The following is a 19,074-nucleotide window of genomic DNA, read 5'->3' as shown; positions in this document are numbered from 1 at the left end:
CTGCCAAGACTTCCCCAGAGCATCATGTCACGACCGATGGAACCCGGCTCCTCCTACCCATGATCAACCTAGCTGGCCACTAGGTTGATCAGGACTCTGTATTGGTAACTATAACATTGACTGGTGGGACAGTGTGTGTGTGTGGTGTGTGATTCAATGCATATGCTAACTGTATCTTCAATCAACGCGGCATATTGCCTTTCCCCCTGAAAAAGATTCCGTGTGCTTCTTATAAGCATAACAGGGTAACACCCACAAGGTAGCTAGCTAGCACATCTTGGAGAGACTGTTCAAATTAAGCAGTTCATCAAGAAACATTTGGTTGACAATGGACCATGGGAGAAGCCCATCTACACTGAGTGGACTGTCATGTAAATATGTTGTCTGGAATCTAGGTAATGGCTTTCTGCAATGACTGAGGGAAATTGGGCATGAACATGTGACATGCTCATGAGACTCCAAACTCCAGCTTGTTGCTATAATTTTTCACAGTAAGAACAATGAAATGCCCTCCACATGACAAAAGCTATAAAAGGCCCTGGAAACACCTCCATTTTCCCTTCAATCCTGCTTCTTACCTCTGGAAGAACTTTGCTACAGAGTGAAGCTCTGAACAAAGGACTGTGACCCATCCAAGCTGTAGATGTACTCCAGAGACTTGACTTAAACCAGCAGTTTATTCCATCATTGTTACAAGCCTGAACCAAGAACTTTGCCATTACTGTATGTAATTGATTCCCTTGCCCGTTTTTATTTCTCATCTTTCTTTCTTTTTATGAATAAAACTTTAGATTTTAGATACTAAAGGATTGGCACCAGCCTGATTTTTGGGTAAGGTCTAAGTTGTATATTGACCCAGGAGTGGCTGGCCCTTTGGGATCAGAAGAAACTATTATTTAATTACACTGGTTGTAAAGAACTACTCATCTCTGAATCCAGTGTTTTTGCTGGTGTTATAAGAACTGGAATGCCTGAGAAAACTGCCTTTATGTTTTCTTGTTAGCCAGAGTGGTGAAACAGGAGTTTACTTTTGTGGGTGGTTTGGTCCATCTTATAAAAGAATAACCACCCCGTTTTGGGTTGTTTTTCCCTATTTCTCAGCAATTTGTCCTGAATTTGGCATCCTCAGTTGTGACCCACTAAGGCGTGGTGACAGAGTGCCAAGGGAGGGGGCTGGGTCATGTATTTACAGGGAGTTCGGTGACCCAACCTTCATACAGTCTCCCTTGGGAACCCCTCTTTAGGGTATGTCTACAGTGCATCAGGAAGTCAGCTGCCTTCCAGGCTGAGTCTCACACTAGTGCATTAAAAATGGCTGTGGAGACATTCCTTTGATGTTAGGGCTCTTCCTTGAGCTCAGACCGTCCAGCCCACCCACTCTCCTCAACTCCTGGCTTTAGAACCCAAGCTACAGCCCAACCAACAGTGCCTACACCGTTATTTGTAGTGAGTAAGCATGGACTCTGGCTGGGAGGCAGTTTCCAGACACCATGCAGACATACCCTTAATAGGCGACACGCTAGGTTTAGCTTTTTCCAAGGCTGACCCCCTGTTCCCCTTAGAACCATAGAGTTAAAAGGGACCACAAAGATCATCTAGTCTAACCCCCTGCCAAGGTGCAGGATTTGCTGCAACTAAACCACCCAAGACAGATGGCTCCAGCCTCCTTTTGAAAACCTCCAGTGAATAACCTTCCACCACCTCCCTAGGCATCTGTTCCATTGTCCTACTGTTCTTCCAGTTAGGAAGTTTTTCCTGAGATTTAATCTAAAACTGCTGTGCTGTAGTTTGAACCCACTGATTCTTGTCCTGCCCTCTGTGGCAAGAGAGAAGAAAGGTTCTCCATCCTTTGTATAGCAGCCTGTAATGAGAAAGACCAGCAAGGACCACAACCCGCCCATTGGGCTACAGAGTCAGGAAAGCCACCTCCACCTTTCGGAATGAGGGGCGGGAAAGGAAGCAGAAATACAAAAGGAGGGACTTGCAGCTCAGTTGGGCTGGAGCTGCTGAGGGAGACAAATGCTTATCACAAGCTGCCGGAGCGGGACACTGAGGAGCTGCTGGGGCTGCTGCCAGAGGACTGGCCAGAGCTCCCAGCCTCACCAGCCAGTCGAGGGGCCAATGAGCCCATGATGGGGCTGCCACAGACCACCGACGGAGGTCAGAGGTACCTGGGAATTGTTGGAAGTAGCTCAGGGAAACGAGACCATCATCTTGTAGAGGGTTCACCTGACACTAAGTCAGTGTGTTGTGGGTGGATCCCCACTGATCCAGTGGCGTACTACACTGCCACTGTTAGGGCACTGGGCTGGGACCTGGTGGAGTCAGATGGGCCTGGGTCCCCCTACTTCCTGCCACCCCACCCGTGGGGTGGTAGCCTCCTCAGTTTCGGCCAGGAGGCCTGTGTTGGTCTACCATCCACCAAGCTAGGACGCTAGGCTGTTTGGTGCCCACACCTCCCTGAACTCTAGACTGTTGGTGCTCACCCTGGGCAAAGCGCCTAATTGTTTGCTGTCCCACCCTGACTGAGGGCCTGGGATTGGAGACTTTGCAAATCTGCCCTGATTTCAGGCCAGAGCACTGACTGTCAGTGCCCAGTCCAGCCTGAGGGACGGGCATCATAGACTCACTATTGCTCAGCCTGGATCAAGTGCCCTGAGCTTTGAAGACTTCTAATTCCCCCTTAATTGATTGCAGTACTAAGAGCCCAACAGCGAGGAGGTGTGGCCTCCCTCAGAGACAGACCAGGAGGGACGGCCATGCACGATTACACAGCCTTTCGAGTATTTGAAGATCACGGTCATATCCCCCCCATTAACTCTTTTTTCCAAACTAAACACACCCAGTTCCATCAGCCTTTGTGCACTGGCTTGTGTTCCATCCCTTTGATCATATTTGTCACTTGCCTCTGGATTCTGTCCAGTTTTTCTACATCCTATCTAGTCACTGGGGACCAAAACTGGACCTAGGACTCCCCCTGAGTACAGCAGTACTATCATCACCTGTGATTTGCATGCTATGCTTCTCTTAATGCATTTGCTTCTTTTTGCATCATCACCACACTGTTGACCTCATGTTGAGGTTGTGATCCTCCACAACTTCCAGATCCTTCTCAGTGGTGCCCCTGCCATGCCAGTTATCCCCCATTCTGTATTTGTACATTGGGTTTTTCTTCCTCAAGTGTAGCACGTTATACTTGTCTTTGCTGAATTTCATTGTTGCCTATAGCCCAGTTCACCAATTAATCATGATCCCTTTGAAGTTTTGCTCTATCTTCCAAAGTGTTTGCAACCCCCCACCCCACAGCTTTGAATCATCTGCAAATTTGATCAGTATGCTCTCTGTTCTTACATCCAGGTCATGAATGAAGATGTTAAATAACACCAGACCCAAAACAGAACCCTGTGAAACCCCATTTGAGAAATCCCTCCAATCTGACATCATTCCATTAATAGTTTCTCTTTCCTTGCGGTTGTTAACCAAATATATATCCACTTAATGGGAGTTCCTGCATTTCTCCAGCTTACTCATGTGACTGTGTCAAAAGCCTTTTTGAAGTCCAGGTCTATTTTATCCATCAAACCATGTACCCTATCAAAGAAGGATATCAAGCTGGTTTGTCATGCTATGTTCTTAGTAAATCCATGCTAGCTGCTATCGATTACCCCTTCATTGTCCAGGTATTTGCAAATTGAATGTTTTATACATTGCTCTAGTAGCTTCCCTGGTATTGATGTCAGGCTGACTAGTCTATAGTTCCCCAGCTCCTCCTTTTCCCCCTTTCTAAAGATGAGCTCTATGTTAACACTTCTCCAATCTTCTGGGACCTCTCCAGTCATCTGAGTTTGAAATATTGCCAGAGGCTCTGACATTCCATCAGCTAATTCTGGAGTGAACAGCAAGAAAGGAGGAAGGGGGCTGGTTTGGGAGATTAAGAGCTCTGTTATCAACATTTGAACTGTTCAGCTTGAGTTGTATTCTCTTCAATTCTTCCTGTCAAAGGTAGGGGCCCGGGCAGAGACAGATGCATCATGGAGGTGAATGCCTGGCTGCGAAGATGGTGTCGCCAGGGGGGCTTTGGCTTCCTAGACCACTGGATGCTATTCGAGGAAGGACTGCTAGGCAGAGATGGCATTCACCTTTCGAGGAGAGGAAAGACCCTATTCGGACACAGACTGGCTAACCTAGTGAGGAGGGCTTTAAACTAGGTTCGACGGGGACAGGTGAGCAAAGCCCACAGGTAAGTGGGGAACATGGAGACCAAGGAGATGGGTCAGAAACGAGAGGGAGTGTGTGCTATATTGGCAGAGAGAAAGGAGAGTCAGGACAAAACTGGGAGGAAAGATCAAACCAGTATCTTAGATGCCTACATACAAATGCGAAAAGTATGGGGAATAAGCAGGAAGAACTGGAAGTGCTAATAAATAAATACAACTATGACATTGTTGGCATCACTGAAACTTGGTGGGATAATACACATGATTGGAATGTTGGTGTGGATGGGTACAGCTTGCTCAGGAAGGATAGACAGGGGAAAAAGGGAGGAGGTGTTGCCTTATATATTAAAAATGTACACGCTTGGACTGAGGTAGAGATGGACATAGGAGACGGAAGTGTTGAGAGTCTCTGGGTTAGGCTAAAAGGGGCAAAAAACAAGGGAGATGTCATGCTAGGAGTCTACTACAGGCCACCTAACCAGGTGGAAGAGGTGGATGAGGCTTTTTTCAAGCAACTAACAAAATCATCCAAAGCCCAAGATTTGGTTGTGATGGGGGACTTCAACTATCCGGATATATGTTGGGAAAATAACACAGCGGGGCACAGACTATCCAACAAATTCTTGGACTGCATTGGAGACAACTTTTTATTTCAGAAGGTTGAAAAAGCTACTAGGGGGGAAGCTGTTCTAGACTTGATTTTAACAAATAGGGAGGAACTCGTTGAGAATGTGAAAGTAGAAGGCAGCCTGGGTGAAAGTGATCATGAAATCATAGAGTTTGCAATTCTAAGGAAGGGTAGAAGGGAGAACAGCAAAATAGAGACAATGGATTTCAGGAAGGCAGATTTTGGGAAGCTCAGAGAGCTGATAGGTAAGGTCCCATGGGAATCAAGACTGAGGGGAAAAACAACTGAGGAGAGTTGGCAGTTTTTCAAAGGGACACTATTAAGGGCCCAAAAGCAAGCTATTCCGCTGGTTAGGAAAGATAGAAAATGTGGCAAAAGACCACCTTGGCTTAACCACGAGATCTTGCACGATCTAAAAAATAAAAAGGAGTCATATAAAAAATGGAAACTAGGACAGATTACAAAGGATGAATATAGGCAAACAACACAGGAATGCAGGGGCAAGATTAGAAAGGCAAAGGCACAAAATGAGCTCAAACTCGCTACGGGAATAAAAGGAAACAAGAAGACTTTTTATCAATACATAAGAAGCAAGAGGAAGACCAATGACAGGGTAGGCCCACTGCTTAGTGAAGAGGGAGAAACAGTAACAGGAAACTTGGACATGGCAGAGATGCTTAATGACTTCCTTTGTTTCGGTCTTCACCGAGAAGTCTGAAGGAATGCCTAACATAGTGAATGCTAATGGGAAGGGGGTAGGTTTAGCGGATAAAATAAAAAAAGAACAAGTTAAAAATCACTTAGAAAAGTTAGATGCCTGCAAGTCACCCGGGCCTGATGAAATGCATCCTAGAATACTCAAGGAGCTAATAGAGGAGGTATCTGAGCCTCTAGCTATTATCTTTGGAAAGTCATGGGAGACGGGAGAGATTCCAGAAGACTGGAAAAGGGCAAATATAGTGCCCATCTATAAAAAGGGAAATAAAAACAACCCAGGAAACTACAGACCAGTTAGTTTAACTTCTGTGCCAGGGAAGATAATGGAGCAAGTAATTAAGGAAATCATCTGCAAACACTTGGAAGGTGGTAAGGTGATAGGGAACAGCCAGCATGGATTTGTGAAGAACAAATCATGTCAAACCAATCTGATAGCTTTCTTTGATAGGATAACGAGCCTTGTGGATAAGGGTGAAGCGGTGGATGTGGTATACCTAGACTTTAGTAAGGCATTTGATACGGTCTCGCATGATATTCTTATCGATAAACTAGGCAAATACAATTTAGATGGGGCTACTATAAGGTGGGTGCATAACTGGCTGGATAACCGTACTCAGAGAGTTGTTATTAATGGTTCCCAATCCTGCTGGAAACGCGTAACGAGTGGGGTACCGCAGGGGTCTGTTTTGGGACCGGCTCTGTTCAATATCTTCATCAACGACTTAGATATTGGCATAGAAAGTACGCTTATTAAGTTTGCGGATGATACCAAACTGGGAGGGATTGCAACTACTTTGGAGGACAGGGTCATAATTCAAAATGATCTAGACAAATTGGAGAAATGGTCTGAGTTAAACAGGATGAAGTTTAACAAAGACAAATGCAAAGTGCTCCACTTAGGAAGGAAAAATCAATTTCACACATACAGAATGGGAAAAGACTGTCTAGGTAGGAGTACGGCAGAAAAGGATCTAGGGGTTATAGTGGACCACAAGCTAAATATGAGTCAACAGTGTGATGCTGTTGCAAAAAAAGCAAACCTGATTCTGGGATGTATTAACAGGTGTGTTGTGAGCAAGACACGAGAAGTCATTCTTCCGCTCTACTCTGCTCTGGTTAGGCCTCAGCTGGAGTATTGTGTCCAGTTCTGGGCGCCGCATTTTAAAAAAGATGTGGAGAAATTGGAAAGGGTCAAAAGAAGAGCAACAAGAATGATTAAAGGTCTTGAGAACATGACCTATGAAGGAAGGCTGAAAGAATTGGGTTTGTTTAGTTTGGAAAAGAGAAGACTGAGAGGGGACATGATAGCAGTTTTCAGGTATCTAAAAGGGGGTCATAAGGAGGAGGGAGAGAACTTGTTCACCTTAGCCTCTAAGGATAGAACCAGAAACAATGGGTTTAAACTGCAGCAAGGGAGGTCTAGGTTGGACATTAGGAAAAAGTTCCTAACTGTCAGGGTGGTTAAACACTGGAACAAATTGCCTAGGGAGGTTGTGGAATCTCCGTCTCTGGAGATATTTAAGAGTAGGTTAGATAAATGTCTATCAGGGATGGTCTAGACAGTATTTGGTCCTGCCATGCGGGCAGGGGACTGGACTCGATGACCTCTCGAGGTCCCTTCCAGTCCTATAATCTATGAATCTATGAAAAAAAGGAGGTGGGGGGCTGGTCTGGGGGAATAAGAGCTCTGTTATCAACATTTGAACTTTTGAGCTTGAGTTGATGGCTAGCCATCCAAGAGGAGTCATCAGAGGGAGGCTGAGATTTCAGTTTGGACAGAAGGAGACAGGTCTGGAGTAGAGCGGTAGATCTGTGATTCATCAGCATATGGACAGTAGCAGAATTTGTGTTTGGGGGTGAGATTTCCCAGAGATAAAGTGAAGAGGAAGAGGAAGTGACCAAGGACTGAGGCCTGTAGAACCCCCACAGAAAAACGGAGTGGAGGTGAGGACGATCTTCCTAAGGACACGCTGAAGAAGTGGTTACAGAGGTAGGAGGAGAGCCAGGAAGAAGACAAGATGTCAAGAAGATGACCATGGTCATTGGTATTAAAGGCGGCTGACAGGTCAAGAAGAATAAGGATGGAGTATTGGTTCTGAGCTTTGCTTAGAGAAAGGTCATTAGAGACTATGGCAAAAGCATTCTCAGTGGAGGGCCCCAAATATCTGCCTCCCTGAAACCTTCCCTTCCCACTGCCCCCAGATCCTTCCTGCTCCTTGGAGCAACCACTCCCCATCCCCTTCCCAATAACCTTAGTCTTTTCCACTTCCAAGTATCCCAGATCTCCTATCCAATCCTCCCCCTCCAACAGCACCACTGCTGGGACCTCCACCCCTTTTCTCCATTCCCAGTTTCCCACTACCCCAAACCACCACACTGCCTCTTCCCAGGAGATTCTGCCTCTGATTCCTCACCTCCTCTTCCTTCCATGGTACCCATCCCTCCCTGATTCCCTCTAGTCTTCCACATACCTATCCCTTTCCTCCCACTACACTCAGCCTGCCCTACCTTCTCTCATCCTAAAGCACTAGCTCCCCCATCATCTTCTCCCCTCACTGCTCCCTGATCTCCTCCCCCCTCTGCCCCCCCAAGAACTCCTGAACAGGAACCTCACACTGCTCTCACAGTCATTGGTTGGTAGGGTCAAGAGGACCTGCTGTGGCCACTGCCTCTGAGCTACACTCATTCAGCTGAGTCGGAGCGATACCACTGTTAACTTTCAGGCTACGTGTTTTGTGTGTTTGGTTGCATTCTGAAGGAGTTCTTCTTAGATGTTTCCCCCTGATTCCAAAATGTCAGGGCTGAGAGCAATATTTTAAAGTGTTTTAAAATCTACTTGCAGACTCTGGCCTCTTCTGAGCTGCAAAGTTTTGTCAGCATAGCTCTGTTTGTTAGGGATTGGAAAAACCACATCCTTAATTGACAGAATTATGCTGGCAAAATCTCTCATGCAGACACCGAGTGCCGAAAAAGTCTATTAAAAATAAGGAAATCAAATGCCCATAACCTACATAAATACCAAGTACAGGTTGCCCAGTTCTGCTGCATACCTTTCCACTATGTGGGTGGTGGCTAAACTTACACCTCTGAAAACCAGAAAAGGAAGTGTTAATATACACACCACCCCTAAAATGCAACCTTAACTCTGTCCGTAGCCCTGCAGCTCCCACTAGCCACTGGGAATGGCTCAGTAAGGCTGGTGCAAAGGTTAACAAACTAACAAAGGAAGAGGAGGTTTCTCCATTTCTTGAAGTCTTTAAGTCAGAGTGGATGGCTTTCTGGATGAGAATTTTTTTCTTTTTTAAATATGGAGATATGCCTATCTCATAGAACTGGAAGGTCATCAAGTCCAGCCCCCTGCCTTCACTAGTAGGACCAAGTACTGATTTTGCCCCAGATCCTTCTAAGTGGCCCCCTCAAGGATTGAACTCACAACCCTAGGTTTATGAGACTATAGTCAAACCACTGAGCTATTCCTTCCTCTCCGAAAGAAAAACGTGAAGATGCTGGGGATTGAACGCAGGGCCTGATACATGTAAAGCATGCGCTCTACCACTGAGCTATATCCCCAGCTACGTTAGATTTAGTTCAACACAAGGTATTTAGCTCAGTACAGCAGTAACTGGATGAAATTCTATGACCTGTGTTATACAGGAGGTCAGACTAGATGACCTAATAGCCTTTTCTGGCCATAAAATCTATGATTCTACAATAGATATGAAGGACGAAGAAAGTGCCATTGTTTGTGTTGTGTTCAGAAATGGGCAGGGGTAAAAGTAACTTAAAGGACTTACCGGTACTCCAGAGTCCTATGGAGGGGGCAGGGCCTCGGCCGGAAGAGGCATGGCCTCTACCGGAAGAGATGGGGCCTTTAAATCCCGGGGCTTTTAAATCTGGATTTAAAGGGCTCAGGGATCCGGCTGAAGCTAGGAGCCCCGGGCCCTTTAAATCACCCCCGGTGCTACCAGCTGCAGAGGCGCCTGGGAGCCCTGGGGTTTGGGCAGGGGTGAAAGTAATTTACACTTCTTACCCATATGGTCCAATCGCAAGCAAGCAACCCACCTCTCCTACGTACTTCATGGATCCCTCCCATTCCATGACATAGATATAGAAAATAAAGCTGCTACTTCTACTAAAAATACTGTCTGTAATAAAACTTTAATACTGGAATAAGCCTGAAAAAGGGAAAACTCACTGTCACATTTTTCTCCATGTTTTCCCTCCTCCTCCAGCCAGGCTGCCAATGCTAGGCTCCCTGCTTTCTCCGTGCCTGGCACTCAGCAGCGGCTGCAGGGGCTTCCCTCTAGCTTGCAGCAGGGAACAGGGAGACTGGCTGAGGGAGGGAGAAGCCTGCCCCCTGCATAAAAACAATTTAAACTCAGCTGTTCCCTGCGCCGTTCAGCTCCCAGGGTTAGGAGCCGTTTCTGGCATCATCCTTGTTAATTTCACTCCCAGTTGTTGCGGGGAGGGGCAGAGAAAGGTGTGTGTGACCATGGAAGGGGCAGTTCTTTTCTGCCCCTGGGATGATGGGATCTACTATACACAAAAAATACAATCAAAATCAGGAACCATTTCCAAGTTCAAATCTATCCCATTGCCTCCCCAGCAGAAGATCATGGTTGTGATGTCCAAACGGCTTGCAGATCCTCTTTGAAATGTTACTTTTTAAAAAAAAACACAAAAAACATGGAGAATATGGTGGAAAGATGTGTCATGATGATCAGGGTTTATTTTGAGCAAATCAATTTTGCTAAAGCAACTAAAGATCACAGGGAAAGCAAATAGCCCCCATAGACAAAACCACAAAGGGATTGGAGGGGAAAACTGGATATTCAGGGAAATTATTGTGCCTCCTTTGAAAGAAGTAGTAGTTTTCATTCCACCCTCTTTATATATTGATTTGAACACCTGAAATGTCCTTAGGACATTGGGTGCAATCTCAGATCTCTTTTTGTTTTGTCCTGCCCTCAGAGTGCACAGGCTGAAATTGACAAAACTTTCTCTAATAGCGGACTCGCTATTCATTTCGTGTGTGGGACCTTCTTATACTCAGTGGAATCCCATGCCGTATGTGAAATTGTGGCTTGGAAAGGACCGATGTGCAGCATATTCATCTCGAGGCATGGCAGGACAACAGGGAGAGCAGCAGGAGCAGATGTATGGCCCAATGTGAGAGTTGCTATAAGGATGCTTTGCTCCATCCAGTCCTTCCCATGGATGCCCCTTTCTTGCCCACGCTGGGCTGGCCCACTCACACCTTCCATGTGCCAGGACTGAGCCGCGGGCTGGGGTGGCTTTGCTGTGGGTAGTGGTTCCCGTTGGAGCTGCAGCCCCCACCTGCCAACCCCTATTGCAGGCAGCAGCAGCAGGTATCTCAGCCATTCTCCCTGCTCACTGCAAGCTAGACCCTAGAGGAGAGCCCCTGCTGAGTGTGGGGTGGGGAGGAATGCAGAGCCTTACTGTCTGCAGCCTGGCTGGAGGAGGAGGGAGGAGACGAGAAACCAATGTGACAGTGAGTTTTCCCCTTCCACCTGCTTTTATTAGCTCTGCATTTAAGCTGTGCAGCCAAATGCTTGTATTTGTGGTGTATATTTGTATTGGAGAGATCCCTTCATCCAGGGGGCAGAAAAGACCTGCCCCTGCTATGGTCAAACACACCCTCCCCGCAGCAACTGTGAGTGAAATTAACAAGGATGCCAGAAATGGCTCCTTACCCCAGGGGCTGAACCATGCAGGGAACAGCTGAGACTAAGCTATTCTTATGCAGGGGGCAGGCTTCTCCCTCCCTCAGCCAGTCTCCTTTTCTTACCGGTCCTCTGTACCAGCCTGTACCGGCTTACTTTCACCTCTGGAGATGGAAATACCAGCATTTATCGACATGCCCTCCAGCTCTGTGCACTGGGTCAGCTGTAACTGGATGGTGGAGGGAGTAGTTGGAGCACCTTGGCAGAGCTGTTACTGTGGTATGCAGAGAGGTGCATGTGAATCCTGAGGGACCTAGCCTTCCCCATTTCAATGCACTCAATGGGCTGTTGCTGAGACAGGGCAGATTAGAGGTGACATTGTGGGAGTGGCATGAACCTTAACTCTTCATTTCCCCTTCTAAGAACAGAGGGGACAGGAATCCTTACCCAGCGAAGTCACATTCCCATCATTCTCCTGCATCACGTCTCTGCAGAGGGCTCTTTGACGGGGGTCCAGCAGAGCCCACTCTTCCTTGGTGAAATACACAGCCACCTTCTCAAAAGTCACCAGCCCCTGAAAGAGCAAGAACTATTCATGGGGAAAAGGAGCCAATCAAATGGATGCTCTGACAGAGACACAGTCAGCAGAGTCCCACCCCCACCCTGCTCAGAGCAACCAGGAGGCAAATCAGGAAGTGAGATAGAGATCCCCTCATCCCTCCCAGCAAACAGAGGGGGAAGGGTCTTCTCATTCATCACACACCTACAAGCCAGAGGCTGATATGGGAAATGGGGTCCCCAGAAGGCTCCAGGGTTGGCTTCCCAGTAGGAATCCCAACAAACTTCCCATTGCCAGCAGCTGGAAGGAAGGGGAGGGCTTATCTACTCTAGGCCACACTGGTGGGTAACCTCCCACCCCACTCCTTTGAATCTTGTAGCAGCCTCTGGCGAGTAGGTTTATGTTCTTGCACTGGGAATCTCATACATTTTCCCAGCACTGTCCAGCATTCCCCCACCAGCCCCGTTCTACAAATACGATAATTTCCTCCCCAAACCCCATGAGTCTGTTCCCGGAATCCAGGACTTGGGTTAAACAATTCCCAGCAAGTTTGTCACATGCCTTGTCCCCCTCCCTTTCTCCACCCTGGGTATTTCCTGCCCCCATCCCACTTCCAGACTGAGCTCCCGCAAAGATCCCAGGCCCTCAGTATTTCCTGCCCCTCTCCCTCCAGCAGGAACTCACTAGCAACCCTGCAATAATCCCTACCTGGACTGGCTCCACTACAGCCAGTTCCCTTCCCTGTCCTGTGGGAGGCTGGGACAATCTGGAGCCAAAGGTGGGCGTTACTCTGCTGCCTGTCAGGGTGAGAAGGGTAACAGGGAAGATTTCAGAAGTTAGTTTCTGTCACATCATAATTTGCCCTGGCCCTTTCCCTGCACAAAATGTTTCTGAGTCATATGCTGGGAAAACATTCCATCACTTTATCACAGTGCAGACCCAACCCCTCCCAGCAGCACTAAACCCACTGTGCTAGTTTTAAAATCCTGGGAGCAACTCCCACAACAGTGGGGACCAGGCAGAGGCAGGGACAGGACAAAGACTCCATAGTGCTGGTGTGATAAATTAAATGAAGTTTGCCGGTGATATTAAGATGGAAGCATTGTCAATAGAGACAAATAGCGGAACATTAAGTGGGGCTCACTTCCATTTTATGTTTTACGTTGCTCAGCCTCATGCTTCAGGGCCACAACTCACAGGGGTCAGGAAGGGATTTTTTCCCTCCAATGTATTTTGAGAGGGTTTTTTAATCTCCTTCCTCTGAAGCTTCAGGAAAGGCTGGAGAAGACAACAGGCTATTGGGCGGGGTGGACGAGGGCTGTGAGGTGACATCAATCACTCTCTCTCTCAGGGCTTGGCTGGCTGGTTCTTGCTCCCATGCTCAGGGTCTAACTGATCACTATAAGTGGGATGGGGAAGGAATATTCCCCCCGCGAATCAGGCTGTCAGTGATCTGGAGGGTTTTCATCTTCCTCTGCAGTGTGGGATGTGGGGCACTCACTAGGATTACTCGGAATTATCTCACTTAACCATTTCCCTGCCACTGCAGGGGCCTGCAGCACTGATGCACCCCAGTCCCTCCTATTGTCTGCCTCGGGCATGTAAGGGTCTAGTCTCCTGGTGACTGCAAGACTTTTGTCTCACTCCAGCTGTTGGGTTTAGTGGGCGGGTGCTGGGTGGTGTTGGCAGCCAGTGCTAGACAGGACGTCAGACAAGATGATCCAGTGGTCTCTTTTGGCCTTAGACTTTATGACTCTATGACTGGATGTGGGCAGGTTTGGGAGCTTGTGACCTCCCGCCCCCTCCCCCCCGCAAACACACACTTATTTCTCCTTCATTTTCTGTCTTCTCTTTTACCCTCTCCCCTCCCTCTGCCTGGGTGACTTAATAACCAATGATCTATGGGTTCCTTTGCTCTCCTGCGATCACTGACAGCACAGAATGCTGGTTTGGATCCAAACTTTCTGCCTCGTCCCCATCTCTATTAACCACCAAAGATAATTCCAACAACACTCACATTTTGAACTCTCTTCCTTACTTCACTGTAAAAAGAAGACAAAAGTTCATAAGATCTTACCATACTCTACAGCAACAAGTTGATGAAAAGTAGGTTAAATTATTTTCAACCATGAATGCCATGCACAGGTGCAAGAAGACCAACTACAGAAAATTAAATTAATCCAAACAAAAGGGGGCTAATGTCGTTCAGGGCCAGTACTAAGATCTATGCTTGGTGAACAAGAAAACGTGGGAACAAAGTTACCTATGCCAAATTTGGCCTTAGGGATATGGATTTAATTAGTAAACAAAATAATAAAAAATAAACTATGCCACCCACTTTTAGTCCTTTTGGGACTTTTAAAAAGAGATTGGGGGGGGGACAGGAGAAAGAAAATCATCTCCCACCTCACCCCTGACATGGCAAAACTGCTACTAAACTGATATATTTCCTTTCTGAGAGGCTTTTTTTCATTATATTTTAACGTGTATTCCCTCATCTTTCTCCTCATGATGCATGATTATTAATGTGCACTTAATTTTGACCATAGTTCTATCCTGTTTCTCAGAAAGGCTGTAAGGGCTTGTCAATTAAAATATGTTCCAAAGAGACCCATTGCTCCCATGATTAGTGACTTTCTTAAAGTCTCTCAGTGCTGGTAAGCTAAACTATTTTTCTAAAAAGACCCCTCTTTTTAAGAGTAGGATTAGTAATGAAACTTATCCTGTTTCCCACAAGCCACTGCCTCTGTGCCCTTACTCTCCGGTGCAACACTTTCAAATAATTCTCCTGAGGATATTTCCCAGAAATTAATTATCATTGGGATGGCTAGGAATGTATTGGGGGGGGGGGGGAATTAAGATTCTATCTTAAATGAATGCAATCATTCCAAGAAATATAAATCAATTTAAGGCATAATGTAAGCATAAAAAAAGTTTAGATTAAAAAGTTAATTAAAAGAACCAAACAAACATTGCATTCTTAAAGAAGTGCAGGTTATGCAAAAAAAGAAATATTGATTTTTTTTTTAACAAAATTAGATGCTAATAGATGCTTTATTTAAAGTGTAAAAATCAGCTACAACCTGTGTCACAAGAGGTAAATAGTGCAGTAAAATAATTTAAAGTTAAAAATATTAACAGATTACCCATTTAAAAAGTCACAACAAAAAAAGTCTATTTTTTTAAAAAGCCAAAAAACTCTAACTTTACTAACAAACTTTCAAATAAATATGCTAAAGAAAAAGCTCAGCCTTTGTATTTTTTTAAAAAGGTATCAAGCAGCCACTCAAAAACAGGAAAAGTTGTCAAGGTCTTAGTGGTCTTTAAAAAAAGGCTTTGAAATCAGACTATGTAAACTCAATTAAAAACACTATTAATATAACTGCAATTAAAACTGCAAAATAAAATTCTTGAAATTATTGTAGTCAGTAAAAAATGCAACAATTAAAGTAAAAGCAAATAAAATTAATGAGTACTAAAAAACTGCAAAACATTTTAAATGCTTACGTGATGTTGATGAGCTCAAACAGGTATCGGCAACCTTTGGCAAGCGGCTCACCAGGGTAAGCATCCTGGCGGGCCTGAGAGGTTTGTTTACCTGCCACATCCACCGGTTCAGCCGGTCACGGCTCCCACTGGCTGCAGTTTGCTGTCCCAGGCCAATGGGGGCTGCAGAAAGTGGCGCGGGACGAGGGATGTGCTGCCTGCCATCCCCATTGGCCTGGAGCGGCAAACCATGCCCAGTGGGAGCTGTGATCGGCTGAACCTGAGGACACCGCAGGTAAACAAACCGGCCCAGCCTGCCGGGATGCTTACCCTGGCGAGCTGCATGCCAAAGTTTGCCGATCCCTGAGCTAAAATATTTAAGAGAAGTCAGTTTAAAATATACTGGTGCAAGAACAAAGTAACATCACTTCACATCATTACACAGCTTCCAGGTGCTGGAGGCTGTGATCCCTGTTGTTAACATGGTTATTGGTCTGAAATCTCCCCATGGCCAGTCAGGGACAGACACGTACCTGTGTTGCTCCCCAGCCGCCGTCGCAGAGTCTCTAGGGGAAGGAGAAGATGGGAGAGGTGAGAATTCAGGCCCTCGCATTCATGGAAAAATCCCCATTGCTTATTAATGTAATTGCTGTTAACTACGAGACGGTGACAGAGATCAGAGACCGATAACGCAGCTGCTGCAGACAAAGCCAGCCCCACAGGGCTGCTTCATGGGGAAGGGCGACTCGCTGAGCTTGGCAGTGAGATGGAGCCGAGGATCAGTGACATCACTAGAGTCCCTGACTCCTCCCAAGGGCGAGGGTCACTCTAACCAGAGGAGATGCCACCTCCAGACTCCAATTCACCTTTGAATCCCAGCAGCACCTCCTGCAGGATGGCACTATTCAGAGAGAAATCTCTGAGTCTCTTCTCCAGCTCCACAAACCCGGGCTCTGGTTTCCAAAACATCCCGTTCTCCCTGCTGGGGAAAGGAGGGGTGAGAAATAGGCCTGATCCCCAGACCCTGAGCCCAGCAACCCCCAAGCTCCAGGAAACCTGGATCTGAGCTTTGTAGCCTGAGATGGTCATTATCATGATGAGTCACCTGCCCTCAACCCTGTGCTCCCCAGAGAGATGGGAAGTGGGGAGATACTAGAGCAAGGAATGGAGACATTGTTCAGGATCTTTCTCAGGGATGCTCTGGTTCTGTGGGGGGCAGAGCCACCCCCTATGCTAGTTTACTGCAGTAGCAAGTGGTACCAGCACTGGGATTATGTGGAAAGAGAGGAGACACAGACCAAAGAGTGGATAGGTCCTACATGCTGACAGTGGCCACAGACAGAGCCCAGGTCTCCAAGAGGGAATGAACGTGGGCCCATAAACACCAAAAACCCTGAACCATTCAGCTGAAGCCATAACCCTGGGGCGTTCAGCTCTTTTGGCAGAGGGCCATTTTGCACTGTCTGTTATGGTCAGTGGCCCAAGGCATTATTTTAGGAGACCTTGCTCTATTCACAGCAGAACACTCACTGCTCTACATAGGACATCCATGTACAAGGAACAAGGGGAGAATCTGCCCTTCATATCGGAAATAAAATTTTAGCTCTCATTATTTTGCCAAGTCTTTGTCTGTCACACTCAGTGTCACTCAGGAGGAAAACAGCCCCCTCCCGGACACCCCTGTAGGGCCTCTGCTAGTTCTTCCCTGTGTTTCCCTTCCTCCTTTCTCCATTTCTCTCTTGCTTCCTTGTCATTGTGTCTCTCCTCTGTTCTTCCCTCCCTACAGCAATCCCCTATTCCCACCCTAAAAAGGCTATACTTCCGCCCCCTCCCCGATCCACCTGCTCAATTGATCAGCCACTGAATGTTGACATCAAAGTGTTGTCATTTCAGTTGACATTCCCATTACATTAACAGGGGATGGGAGAGTTCACTGTCAGAGCTATGGCTTCAGGCTGCTACCAGCCCCAGCAAGGCAACACTGTCTCCATTTACACTGGGGAGTGCTGAGGGCCACCAACTCACTTTAAAAAATGCAAAAGCTGAGATTCTGCACCCTCTGAATACATGACATGGCCACATCAGTCCAGGAGACAGGCCAGGTCTGTCCCACTGCCCCTGTGTCTAGCAGCCCTGCTGTGACCTCATTAGTGATCAGACAGTAAACGGCTCTTCTCCTACCCAAGTCAGCCACTAGGGGAGACAGAATCACAGGAAGCTTCCTATTCAGTGCAGTTATCAAACCTAACAGCCCATGAGGGGAAGGGAAATGGAGCCCTGAACTTACCTGCCCCCAGTGCTCCCAGCACCCTAAAAAGGGAGAGAAAGAAGAGGCCGTCAGTGGGATTGTCCCTGGGTGGGGAGGCCTCCTGCTCTGCAGAAGTCACCATTGAAGCCTCAGGCAGTAGGGGAATTTCAGGTTTACATTCCCAGAGCAGCTGCCACCCCCTACCAGGGACTTTCCCCTACACAGCCTCAGCAATCCCTGCGGGCCGGGCGCCACTGCAGAAATCTTCTCCCCAGGCACTTTATAGGCAGAAGATATATCTCTGCATTGAGAATCAAATTCCCTCCACTGCTGAGAGACCCAGAAGTCCCCTGGCCCCACTAAACCCATTAACCTGCAGTGAGAGGGACCTTAGGCCTGGCTTGGGACCTCAGCATGGTGGGAGAGGGGATTTCACCCTCCAAGTGCAAATGCAGACAGACATTTCCAGGAGACAAGGTCTTGGGGCTGCAGCATCCAGGACTCCCAGGACCCATCCCTGTCGCCACTGCCAGACTCACTGTGTGACCTTGGGCAGGGCTCTGCCCCTCCCTCTGCCTCACTTTCCCCAATTGTCCCATAGGGATAATGCCCCTGACCCCACTTTGTAAAGTGCTTTGGGGTCTAGGGCTCAGAAGCGCCTATAGAAACACTGCGTATGATCATTGCAATAACAGCCTGACCTGCAGGGGTTGGCTCAGCGGCTGCTGCCCCTTCTTTCCTCCTCTCTCAGTGAGCAGGGAAATCTCCCAGGACAGGCTGCAGATGCCCTCATCCCTTCTCTGGACAATGGCTCTCTCTAGGTCTTCCAGCTGGGACAGCAGCCGCTGCTCCTGCCCCTCCAGAAACCCTCGCAGCTCCTGCCGCTCCCAGACGATCTTCTGCCTCTCGGCTTCTGTCTGTTTCTGCAACAGGGAGAGGGTGGCTCAGTAACAGGGGAACATAGAATATAAGAATGTCCATACTTGGTCAGACCAATGGTCCATCTAGCCCACTATCCTGTCTTCCGACAGTGGCCAATGCCAGGTGCCCCAGAGGGAACAACCCGAACAGGGAAACATCAAGTGATCCATCCCCTGTCGCCCATTCCCAGCTTCTGGCAAACACAGGCTAGGGACACCATCCTTGCCCATCCTGGCTAATAGCCATTAATGGACCTATCCTCCATGAACTGATCTAGTTCTTTTTAGAACCCAGTAAGTGTCTTGCTCTTCACAACATCCTTTGGCAAGCAGTTCCACAGGTTGACTGTGTTTTGTCTGAAGAAATACTTCCTTTTGTTTGTTTTAAACCTGCTGCCTATTCATTTCACTTAGAGACCCCTAGTTCTTGTGTTATGAGGAGTAAATAACACTTCCTTATTTACTTTCACCACACAAGTCATGATTTTATAGATCTCTATCATATCCCTCCTTAGTCGTCTCTTCTCCAAGCTGAACAGTCTCACGCTTTGTCTACACTGGCACTTTGCTGGCAAAACTTGTCATTCAAGGGTGTTAAAAAAACACACCCTCAAA

General features: G+C 47.2%; 1 protein-coding gene and 1 long non-coding RNA gene across 8 annotated transcripts in view; both read right to left on the bottom strand.

Annotated features, from left to right (window-relative positions):
• Positions 1 to 19,074, bottom strand: part of LOC135975998 (uncharacterized) — a 268,614-nt gene that overhangs the window by 127,540 nt on the left and 122,000 nt on the right. The window lies entirely within an intron of this gene.
• The window catches only part of LOC101938094 (uncharacterized), a 52,630-nt gene that overhangs the window by 25,303 nt on the left and 8,253 nt on the right, over positions 1 to 19,074 (bottom strand). For 3 of the 7 annotated variants that reach the window (XM_065570129.1, XM_065570127.1, XM_065570128.1), the window contains exons 2-8: positions 18,241 to 18,462; positions 17,579 to 17,601; positions 16,158 to 16,273; positions 15,825 to 15,857; positions 13,823 to 13,847; positions 12,514 to 12,602; positions 11,694 to 11,820 (exon numbers count right to left, since the gene is read on the bottom strand). In XM_065570129.1, the coding sequence (XP_065426201.1) occupies positions 13,840 to 13,847; positions 15,825 to 15,857; positions 16,158 to 16,273; positions 17,579 to 17,601; positions 18,241 to 18,462 (402 nt within the window). In that variant the 3' untranslated portion in view covers positions 11,694 to 11,820; positions 12,514 to 12,602; positions 13,823 to 13,839. Of the gene's footprint in view, positions 1 to 11,693; positions 11,836 to 12,513; positions 12,603 to 13,822; positions 13,851 to 15,824; positions 15,858 to 16,157; positions 16,274 to 17,578; positions 17,602 to 18,240; positions 18,463 to 19,074 lie in introns of those variants that run through there. The other 4 variants (XM_065570131.1, XM_065570130.1, XM_065570126.1 and 1 more) reach the window with 4 other exon arrangements.

The sequence above is a fragment of the Chrysemys picta genome, chromosome 16 (assembly GCF_011386835.1).
Source record: "Chrysemys picta bellii isolate R12L10 chromosome 16, ASM1138683v2, whole genome shotgun sequence".
NCBI lineage: Eukaryota > Metazoa > Chordata > Testudines > Emydidae > Chrysemys > Chrysemys picta.
Note: the sequence above shows the minus strand (reverse complement) of the source record. Positions and strands in the feature narration are given on the sequence as shown.